Genomic DNA, 11,845 nt, shown 5'->3' on the forward strand with positions numbered 1-11,845 from the left:
TTATCCCGGTAGTGCCACACGAGAATCAGAAAACATCACAGAGGGAAGAGGATTAGCTAAAAGAGTTTAATTCATAACAGCTCTCATGCAAAAAATTTATTATCTTTTTTTAATATATTTATACTGCTAAACCCTTTAGCCCCTTTCATATAAAGTGAGCATTCGAGCATATACTGATATGAAAATTTCTCAAATTCATTGCATTGCTTTTAATTTTTTTTTGTATAAAACAGTTCTCCCTACCAGCACGCAAAGTCCGGTTATCTTAATACAGCTCTCCCAGCCTCTCGCAAAGCGGCAATGAATCAACTAGTAGTACCCATTAATCAAATTCTATCTCTGATAAAATGCCTTTTGATGAATAACGGTTTGTCATTGTCGGGAGTCTAGCTCCACAGTTTGCTTTTCGTTCTACATCGTTTCGTGCTTGTCTTTGTGTTAGGTAAGAGGTATATAGTAGTTTAATTATTGAAATCTTTGAGAAAGAATATCGGATGAACCATTTAAGAAAATTGATACTTGACAAATTCAATAATGCCAGTAGTGTCAACTACCAAAATTAAGCATCATTGGTGTCAATAATAGAATGGCGACTTTTTACTGATCTCCATTACAATTAAATACATTTTCTAACTTAATTTTGTTTTTCAGTACACATTTTTTTTTAAAATTTCAATTACCGTTGATTTTAAATTATTTAGTTAGCACGTTTTTAACACATAACCATAAAACTAAACATCATTTCAGTAATAATAATTTGGTGACGTAGTGTGCCTATGCTATCACCATCACATTGTTCTTTCAGATAAACTGGCGTAACGACTAAAAATATTTAAGAATTATGGAAAGTGCAATAAACTTTTCTTGATAAGAGTTGTAAGCCAGCAGACGCTGATGTCGGAGAATATCTGACAAAACTGAATCGTCAATAGTTTAAATTTAGAACAATGGCTTCCGATAAGCTAGAGAAAAAAATTCCATTTTTCAAATGTATTAGAAAATCAAAAACCGGGCTTCTTTAATTGTTGACAATTGCTCGTGTTGAATGTCATATTTTAAAAAACTTAACGATGTACCCACAATCCGGTATAAAGATTCTTCATTTTATTTTACGTATCGATTTATTTTATGCGAAAAGGCACAGAGAAAAGTAAATCAAAAAGGTTAAAAGCCTCAGTAATGGAATCCTTCCCACTGCTGTATTAGAAAGTGGGGGAGTGGCGTTGTGGGACGTCTTATATAAAATAATCGAATCAAATGGTTTATTAGAGTATCAAGGAACTTTCGTTCATTCGTTAACAGGCTCCGGGTGAGTACAGTTGAGTTTTTCTTTTAAAATAACAGTATAATTATTAGCCCTTCAATGACATTTAAATACCCGTCTTTCAAGTTAATGTTTAGTTAAATATTTCATGTCTTCATAACTATTAATGCACTTTAACTAACGTATTTAGATATAAACGTGTGTTTAGATCAGGACTCTATTTTAACGAAAAACGTAAGCATTTTTCTTTTCGCTGAAGAGCCGACGAAATTTTGAGCTTACGGCTACCAATGTTTAATACCGTAGCTTTGTAATTTCGAACGCAACCCAGAAGAAAAGGAAACTATAAGGCATCGGGAGCAACTTTATCTTCGCGGATGACTTTTTGATGGAACTAACCTGCATTTGCGTTATACGAAGAGGGAAACCAGGAAAACCTCCCACGGTTAGTCTGATGGCGAGGGAACTCTAACTCGTGATACGTATACCACTGAAGATAATACTCTACCACTGAAGATAATACTCTACCACTGAAGATAATAACTCTTTTTAGTTAAAGTTAATTTTGATAATTTTCAATTTTAGCTATTGTAATGGAATAGGGGAGAGGGGATTAGAGTCGACAAATGGAATTTTTCTGATATTTATCACTAAAAATTTCACTGTAAATTTCGACAGTTTGGCAATCTTGTGTTATGCTGGCGCTTTAAGTGAAGTGAATCATCTTAAAAATTTGTTTTAATTTTAATTAAGATATTACAGTAAAAAGACTGAAGTTATAAAGAATTAAATGTTATAGTTTAATATTTTAAATTTGCACCGAAAATTATAAACAATTTTGTCCCATGTTCGGATTTCTATATTTACACTGAAATTTTCAGTTTTAGAGGGATCTAAATTTAAATATTTACCAGCACTGTCAAGTTATAAAATAATGCAATTTTGTAATAAACCTTTAATAATTCTTTAAAATAAGCCTACATTAATCTGGACTTATAATAAACGGCTTTGAAATAAATTGGGCTAATTGTTTCGCGATGAATTGTGTACTTTCTAATTAGCTTTAAAGTATGTAGATTCACTGCAAACATATCAAGCAGTTTATAAAAACTACAGACTTCTCCAACTAGATTGTCACGTTTTATTTTATTTTATAACCGTCGTTGAACAGCCGACCCAATTTTGGGTTTACGATAACTAATGTTCAATCCGTAATGTTCCGTAGCCTTGTAATTTTGAACCAATCCAGAAGACAAGAAGGAAACTCTTGAATCATTACCCCCAGAGGTATGATTTATTATGGGAACATAGAGGACTTTGTGACTCGAGAGATTTAACGTGCATCAGTCACCATTTACTACGTCTTTGGCTGGTGGGGATCGAACTCACGACCTCTTGGACAAGGGCACAGTGCCCTACCAACCAGGCTATCCCGGCCATAGATTGGCCCATTTCAAGAGTGCAAAAACTTTCAATTATGGTCGGTCCTAATCTCAGATATGGTCAAAATGAATTTTGCATCCGTATCGAGGAGTAAAATATCCTAAACGGATCATGAGAAAGAATAACTCTTTTCGTCTTCGTGCGATCCATTGTCCAATGCCAAGAGTACCCTTGTCTTTTGGGCTGGGCTAAGTTAAACGTCGATAGTCGGAAACCCCAAAATGGGTCGGTTGTTCAACACTGGTTTCAAAATAAATCAAAATTAGCCCACGACATATATGATTTTAAACAAAATAGAGCTACATTGTCATAACAATGAAATTACTATAAGCTGTCATCACTACAATTTAGCAAGTAAGCTAAATATATATATTATTTTTTATTTTTTTTAAATGCTATAATAGTATTATTGATAGCATTGCTTGACTGCCTTGTTCGTGAACTTATTGATGCATTATGACTAATTTTCTTTTCTAAGTCTTAAATGCAATGTAATAAAAATTTGGACTAACCTTGATCTTGCAGTTGGCTCTTCAATTATTCAATGAATTCTAATACTTATTGCTATATTTTGTGTTGATAGAGTGGTTTATTAAATCAATATTTTAAAAGAAAAAAATTCATTATTCGAATTGTCACATTCAAAGCATTCCAACCTTTACCATTTTGAATTTTCGGATATTAAATTCGAACTAAAGGATGCACAGTTTAAGTGAACTAAAAAAAAAAAAAATCAAAATTTGGTATATTGATCTTTTTTATTGCAGTTTAGAAAGAAGAAAAAAATGGAGGTTTGGTTTCTTTTGGGTCTTGTCATTCACTTTGGCAAAGCAACTCCATTAGGTTCCGAAATTGGAATGCGGATGAAGAGGGCTGAAGACAGAGTGACCATTGACCTTTCTGCCCTAAGACCTTCTCTACCGGGTTTGGTTCTTTACAAATATGGCGAACTTGCACCTAAGCTAGTTCAGGTAGATCTCTCGGCTCTTAACCCACAACTGAAACCACACGTCATCTGGCCTCAGTTCAACCAGGTTAGTCTTTTTTCTCCACAAATCTATTATTCATTTTCAGCCCGAAATATTCAGCATTTTCTGTGAAGTGGTCAGGGAGCTGACCTCACATCAGAAAGGTTCAGGGTTCGAATCCGAGACAAGGCATGGGTGTTCTTTCATTCTCTGTACTATCTCTCCTTACTGTGCGAGCAACGTTAGACCACCTAATAGGGTTCTCCTGATAGGGTTCTCCTAAAAGAGTGGCCAACAAATCTGCCCTAGAGATACCTGAATGATGAGTGTCAATTGGGTAGGTATTGGTAAAAAAAATTTGTGCTTTCGTTAAAATTAGTTATACTCAGGATACATAAGCAGGGATGTGTCCGGTTCTAGATGAGGCCCGATGGTTAAGGCACTGTATTGCGATTGTGAAGAACTGGGTCTTGATCCCGGTTTGAAGCCCATACAGCTTCAGATCCATGGGTATCAACTTGTTTAGGACGTAGAGATATGCGCAATACTGACCACATTGCCATAATTATGCCGTAGATCACGAAATTGTAGAGCCTTAAATCTATTGGCTCACAATCGGCATTTTACTGAAGTGCTGGTCAACTCCTAAATAAAATAGCCCTTATGAAAGTAGTACAATTACTGGAGAAAACAAAAGAAGTCGATATAAATGAAAAAAAGGAAGAAAAGAACGTAAGATATACATAATTAAAAATATCTAAATCATATTTTATATAAATGTATATTCAATGACAAAAAGTTTATTACGTCAAACTAAATATTCTTTTTTACGTATCGTTAGTATGGTCAGTCGTCATCTTCCAGACCAGTGGTTTCCAACTGGATGCCCGCGACGCCTTTCTTGTGGCCCGCGAACCAAAATTTATTAGTTGTCAATTTTTGGCGGACAATTTTCGCAAAAAATCTATATGGGTTTTAAATACCTGGTTTGACCTGGTCAAGGTAGCCAAAAAAAAAAGACAATAACGTCAGCTCAAGACTGTTAGTTGAGACTTCTAACCAAAAGGAATAGATCCGCGACAGTGACACAACTGTTTCGCTACCTGTCTAATGTAACAGGGACATCTATTTTGCGGATAACAGTCGCATAGAGACTTAATGCAGGTTACCTGTATACCAGATGTTCAGTAATCTGCATTCTTTTACTGCGAACCCCTCCCCCGCCAAAAAAAACAGTCTAGCGTGGTGCTGCCAGAAGACCTGTCTTAGACAGAGAATGATTGGTGGCAATTAAGTAATGAGTCACGATTCAGTCTGGACAGCGACTCGAGACGTGTTCTCATCTGGAGATCGGGGAGTCGATATCAGCCCTCTAACATTGTCGAAAAAAACGACTGTGATAGTCTGGGGAGTCATCATGGCAGATGGGCATACCGATCTTCATGAGTTCAATTGAGGTAATTTGACAGGTCAGTGGTACAGGGACGAGATCCTTGCACCCCATGTAAGACTTTTCCGTGGAGCATTTAGAATTTTTTTTATATCGATGATAACACCCGTCCATACAGGGCTCAGTTGGTGGTCGAATAACTCTTATCAGTGGATATTCAACGATTTAAGAGGCCGGCGATGTTCGTTGACCTTAATCCCTTCGAAAACACGTGCGGCGCCTTTGGTAGTGTAAAATACCGGCTCCAATGACCATCGATGAGCTCAATGGTTCGTTGGTGCAAGACTGGGCATGATTGCCACATGGATTAATAAAGACCCCGTGAATGACGATGCGAGAGTTGTGTAGTCGTTAAGGACTATCATAGGCATGTTTTTCTATTATTAGACATGTTTTTCTCTGACTGACAGGGTATTGGTCAGCTGCAGTGCTGGACAAGTGACCAGTTCCTTTATTTAGGGTACAGCTTATGCCCCTTTTGTTTTTTCACATATTGGTCAAAATTTCAACGTATTTTATAAAAATTGGATTTTTCAGGAACTATTCGACTGATTTCACTCAAATTTTATATTTTGCCACGTAAAATTATACTCTTTAAAATGGTGTAAAAAATTTCATACCTTACAATTCAAAATTTTTCGACTAATATTAAATAAAATTATAAGAATAATGAATATTTACTAAAAGTTATTTTTTGCTTGAAAATATCTTTGGTATAAATGAATTTTATAATTGCGTGCAAGATTTTCTTAAATTAGCTTAAAAATGTCTCAAGATATGGCGAAATATGCAAAAAGTGAAATTAACATTAAAAAGTCCAAACTTTGGAATGTTCTTTCGGACCAAACTATTGGGAGCATATTTATCAGATTGCGGCTACCCCCTATGTTTTGGGGGTCAGAAATCCGAATTCCGTTGAAAGAAATGTATGCTTATTCAGAGAAAGAACGTTTTTGTGCCTGATTTCGTAACTTAAAATATCGTCTTCACTAATTGATTTGTATGTTTGCGGCTACCCATTTGAATATTTGAGATTGAGTCCTAAAACGTGAAGATCCGATCATTAGATCAAAAGTTATTGAGGGTGGTTTGTTTTCAATTTTGCTCGCTGCACATTCCTGCTGTTGGGGTGGAAAATTTCATACAGCTCGTACTTCTTTAAAATTTCTTGTGTTTTCGTTTTTGATTCAAATAAAAGAAAGATATGTAATGATTATGTTCCAGATGGATATGTTTGACGAGAAGCCTTTCGACGACGTCGATGCCATTCCCTACTTGACAGAGGAGCATACTTTGCTGAATCCGCGTCGACTGGCCAAAATGACTGAATGGCTGGATGAGTTCTCCCATCCATCCTCTGATCAACTGCTTTCTTTACACCAAAGTCTACCCCTCGCAGATGAGGTGATTTTTTTAAAAATTTATTTTTATTGCAGTTATAGGTAGGTTGGCAGGTACTTTATTTACGTCGCACTAGAGCTGCATAATGGGCTATTGTCTGGGAAAATCCCTGAGGATGATCCGAAGACACGCTATCGCAATTTCAATCCTCTGCAGAAGGGACGGCTCCCCTGCTTTTGCAGCCCGACGACCTGCGCGAAATGGAGCACTTTGCGGTAGAACAATTTAACGAGGAGTGATAATGCGCAACGTCGGTCCCTACGTAGGCTGATCAATGTGATCGGTGAAAGCCAGAAGCAGAATTCGTACCGACCAGTCATCGCTGGGATTCGAACCTGGGTCATCTCATTGGGAAGTCGAGTAAACATTGAAAGCCTTACTGACTGAACCAACCTTGTAGAGGACGTTTTTGATGAAACTCTAATCCGCATTTGCGTTCCAGGGAGAAGAAAAATGCGAAAACTTCCCATGGTTAACCCGATGGTAAAGGGATTCTAACCAATGATTTCTCTACCACTGAGGATANGCCAGTCTCGAAAACTATACTGGTAGGACAGAAAGGAACCAGTCCGTAACAGTATCACGTGAATTTGGTTTCAAAAGTACAACCCTATTATAGTAAATGTTTTTTTTCTCACGGTATTCCTCAGAATACCGTGAGGAAAAAAAGTAGGCATAAGGCAAATAAAAATATATAGTCCTAAAAAATAATAGCTCGCATAATTTCTACAAAAATGTTTATTTTTGCCATTTTGTCTGAGCTCAAGGGGAGTGTTTAAAGCCCTAAACCCCTCTCTTGCGTACGCCACTGGGTACTTTATTTACGTCGCACTAGAGCTGCATAATGGGCTATTGTCTGGGAAACATCCCTGAGGATGATCCGAAGACACGCTATCGCAATTTCAATCCTCTGCAGAGGGGACGGCTCCCCTGCTTTTGTAGCCCGACGACCTGTGCGAAGTGGAGCACTTTGCGGTAGAACAGTTTAACGAGGACCGATAATGCGCAACGTCGGTCCCTACGTAGGCTGATCAATGTGATCGGTGAAAGCCAGAAGCAGAATTCGTACCGACCAGTCATCGCTGGGATTCGAACCTGGGTCATCTCATTGGGAAGTCGAGTAAACATTGAAAGCCTTACTGACTGAACCAACCTTGTAGAGGACGTTTTTGATGAAACTCTAATCCGCATTTGCGTTCCAGGGAGAAGAAAAATGCGAAAACTTCCCATGGTTAACCCGATGGTAAAGGGATTCTAACCAATGATTTCTCTACCACTGAGGATATTTTATATCAGCACTGTGATCGGTGAAAGCCGGAAGCAACATTCGTACAGACCAGCCATCCCTGGAATTCGAACCTGGGTCATCTCATTGGGAAGTCGAGTAAACACTGAAAGCCTTACTGACTAGAGATCGAAAAATGTCCAAGTGTACGAGGAAAGTTCCACTTCGATACACTGACAGGCCTTTTCACAGATAAACATATAGAAGATTTCAGTGATAAGTTGCATCACGCAATGAAGTAAACAAATAAAAACTTATGTGAAGTATATTCAATATTATGATGTCTTTCTGATATAATTTATCAATGAAAATATTTATGGCTTGAATATGTTTGTTATTTCTTAAACTTAAAAGCAATTTTACTGTATATTTCTTAACTTCATATCACAACTTAGAGGGAATGTAGGGCACATGATAAGGACTGAGAGTCGCTTATGTCGTAAAAACGTCAGATAACGTCACTTGGAACGTTTAGTCTTTGTGGACTGCAAATTTAAACCGGTGTCTCTTATTCATCTAAATTATGATATGTTTTCTAATAATTATGGTCAAAACACTGCATACAAATAAGCCCGAAAATAGCTGTCTTATCGTAATAATTTGTCGATTAACTTGTCGAAATCTCCAAAATAGACGCCTAATCATCAAATTGAAATTTAAAAAAATTGTCTTTTGACTTAGTTGAATTTTATAACCATCGTTGAAAACAGCCGACATAATTTTGGGTTTACGACTACTAATGTTTAACTCCGTAGCCTTGTAATTTTGATCCCAATCCAGAAGACGAGGAAACTCCTGGAAAAATACCCCCAGAGGTATGATTTGTTGTGGGAACATGGAGGACTTTGTGACTCGACTGATTTAACGTGCATAAGTCGCCATTTACTACACTGGGAGTCTTCGACCGGCGGGATCGAACCTACAACCTCATAGACATGGTCCCAGTGTCCTACCAACAAGGCTGTCCTGGCCCAGACTTGACTTATTTGAATGTAACTTTTAATAATAATTAAGAAAACGTAGAATAAACATAAAATTACAATAATTTGCATAAATAAAAGTTCAGGTTCAGAGGCGCATGAACAGTCAATCCATAATAAGAAAGTAACCCTATCGGCGTATGGTGACATTACGGGTCAAGAGTCATTATGCATTTACAATTCCTATGATGTTCCCTGCTTCCTCTCCAAGTTCGCACGAAAATACTACGCAATATTAACAGCGAAAATTTTTACTAAATATTTTTTAGAGTTTTGTTCTAATGTTCAACAGGTTATCGTTCCATTAGATTGGGAAGAGAAAAAAGGCACGAAGAGAGCTCCAATGAAAAGTCATAACGGAAGTAAGAAAGTTTTTTTTCCTCATTATACTTTTTGTAAATAGAATAGAAATTATAGTGCGGCTTTGAGGAGAACTCCTCCAGTCTAAAAGTCTGGGGCTGTCTGCTGGTATGGTAACATGCTAGAGCACATTTTAAATGGGGGAAACGGAGGTAAGAAGGTGTCGATTGGTTTACTCACGACGACCTACGCTAAGATTAAGACTAAACTATTCACCCAACACCCCTATTCGAAGTGACCTTTCCTCGTAACCATAGTACCCGCCACGACGCGAGACGGGTGTCTGGAGTTCTCCTGAAAGCCGCACTATACACGATTTCTTTAACTATGGACAACAAGAAGGGACTAAACCATGACTGGTTAACCGTGGTTTAACCCCTTCTTTCCCTGGTTTTCCAATTTTTGCGCAGCAAATCAAAATTTAACTCTCACAACTTTACCGGAAATAACAAGCGGAGATTATTTATCAGAGAGAGATAAATTTAAAAAATTTGTGTTTTTCTGATTAAATTCTTTGTAATTACATCAATTTATTGCGAAATGTTTTGCGTTTGTTTAAGAAGATTTTATACTGCATAAATGCGAAGTTTTTATTATGGCGTAGCATTGTATGAGGCAGTATTATTTTCTTTTTATAGATAGATTTGAAAATTTCGTCGGCAAAAGGGTCTGGTGTTCTTTTTTTAGAACGGCAGGCACTGAACTTTCGTTCTACACCTCGAAGGTGTTGCTCATTTAACGTTACTCAGTGGACACATGTGAACCTAAGTCACGGAGGCGAGCAACATTACCCACGCCACATTGACACAGATACCCGTTTATAGGGTGGGCCACATTCACGCATCACACAATAGAGAACAACACAAAGAGACAAATATCCATGCCCTGAGCGGGATTCGAACCCACAACCATTGACTTCACAGTCAGGTAGGCTGACCACTCAGCTACCTGGCCGGCTGAAAGGGGCACTGGAGTTGATGTTGCTAAAATAAACGTGACCCATCACCGTTGTAGTTAAGGGAAAGTATAACGCTTTGTAAAATTTCGCAAATAGTAGTACATTTACGTCGCACTAGACTACTGACGATGGTCTCAGAAACATCCTCGAGGATGATTTGAAGATATGCCTTTACGATTTTAATACTCTGGTGAGGGGATGGCCCGACGATCTGCGTGTGAAGTTGATCACTTTATGGTTGAGCAGTTTAACGAGGTCCTATACCACGCAGGATATTATTACAGGGCGCTTGAAAAGACACTAAATAATTGTTATTAATATTTGTTTTTAATACTATCTGATATGCCTTTTTCGTTGCATGAAACAGTTTGAACAAAAAGTACTCCATGCCTATATGACCAGAGTTAGCGATGCACTCGTCTATTTTCACTAATTACTATACACAAAATTCCTATTATAGCAGAATGAGGCAAGATTAATGAAAATTTGTTCAGATATTCTTTTTACCGAGATCTTTCCTCGTTAAAAATTAAAAACGGCACATTTCTAAATGAAATACTAAACCGAAGCTCCGACCAAAGTTCACCAAACTCAGGTTGGTCCCAGGTGTCCTTCGCAGACTGGTCACCCCCACCATTTCAATGATTGCGGCCAGTGATGCCGGACTTCGATAATCTGTGTGGTATAAATTAATCGAATAAGATTGTATTTTAGTGTGTGAAAATCCAATCAATCGTGTATTCTTTCTTTAATTGTATTTCAAATACAGGTGAAAGACTGAATGTGCTGTTTACTCCATCTGGAATAGTATCCATGGACAGACACAAGAACCTAGAGAGGGAAGGTGTTCTGAGGAAGGTTCCCAGAAGATCCTCCGCCAGTCGTTGGAAATGAAACACTGTCTATAGAATCATAAAAAAGCGCTGATTATTTTTTAACACTTAGTAACACTGACGAAATAAACTTTTTCTCTTACATAAATAGTGTTTTATTTTTTTTTAAAGTCTGAGTACAATAAAAAAAAACGCTGCCATGTACAGTCCATGGCCAAATTATTCGACGCACTGTAAGATTCTATGTAAAATATTAATTATCAGGTGATACTCTATACAGCTTTATTGTTTTTACCCGACTGAAACCAGTTTGTGCTTGTTTTCGTTCGTGCATCAATGGGTTAAATTACACGTTATATTATATAAACTAGGAGGCTTCGCCCCCTGCTCGCTGGCGCTCGCCAACCCCCGGAAATGCTTTCGCAGTTCATTGGATACGTTCTTAACGACTAGCTTTTGTATACTTTTTTGGACACTGAAGTTCCGACCACTTTTCACTGTAGAAAATTCTAAACCCGTGCATTTCAGTATTAATTTGAAATTTCAAACAGTTCACATATTTTTCTTAATCACACTATTCTAAATTTCAGTTGTTGAGAAAAGTAACTGTTGTAAGTTTTGTTTTAAAGTCTTTCCCACCAGAGGGCTAAAACCATGTGTTGTAAAACAATATGAAATAGTAAGCCGGATTTAAAGCATCGGCTTCGATGAAGAGAATTTTGTGAGAATTTTTTTGATAATTGGGTATATTATAGCCTACGTCACAGGTTGTGTTATTCCTACTAAATTTAACCCATGAGCGGCATTTTCTGCGAGCCTAACTTCAAGCCACAAATAAACAAACGAAGTGTTTGATCGTTTAAATAGCTGCTCGCCAGATTTTATTGCATTATAAAGAAAAGT

General features: G+C 37.4%; 1 protein-coding gene across 2 annotated transcripts; it reads left to right on the forward strand.

Moving 5' to 3' along the window:
• Positions 1-3,479: 3,479 nt before the first annotated feature.
• Positions 3,480-11,084, forward strand: LOC107443304 (uncharacterized). Of its 2 annotated transcripts, none has more exons than XM_016057158.3 (4): positions 3,480-3,741; positions 6,350-6,529; positions 9,084-9,153; positions 10,879-11,084. In XM_016057158.3, the coding sequence occupies exons 1-4, from the start codon at positions 3,493-3,495 to the stop codon at positions 11,001-11,003; spliced, it is 624 nt and encodes a 207-aa protein (XP_015912644.2). In that variant the 5' UTR covers positions 3,480-3,492; the 3' UTR covers positions 11,004-11,084. The 2 variants fall into 2 exon arrangements, with proteins under 2 accessions (XP_015912644.2, XP_071034248.1); XM_071178147.1 differs by having other exon boundaries at positions 9,084-9,151; positions 10,871-11,084.
• Positions 11,085-11,845: the final 761 nt, after the last annotated feature.

This window comes from Parasteatoda tepidariorum, chromosome 2, assembly GCF_043381705.1.
Source record: "Parasteatoda tepidariorum isolate YZ-2023 chromosome 2, CAS_Ptep_4.0, whole genome shotgun sequence".
In the NCBI taxonomy this organism is placed as follows: domain Eukaryota; kingdom Metazoa; phylum Arthropoda; class Arachnida; order Araneae; family Theridiidae; genus Parasteatoda; species Parasteatoda tepidariorum.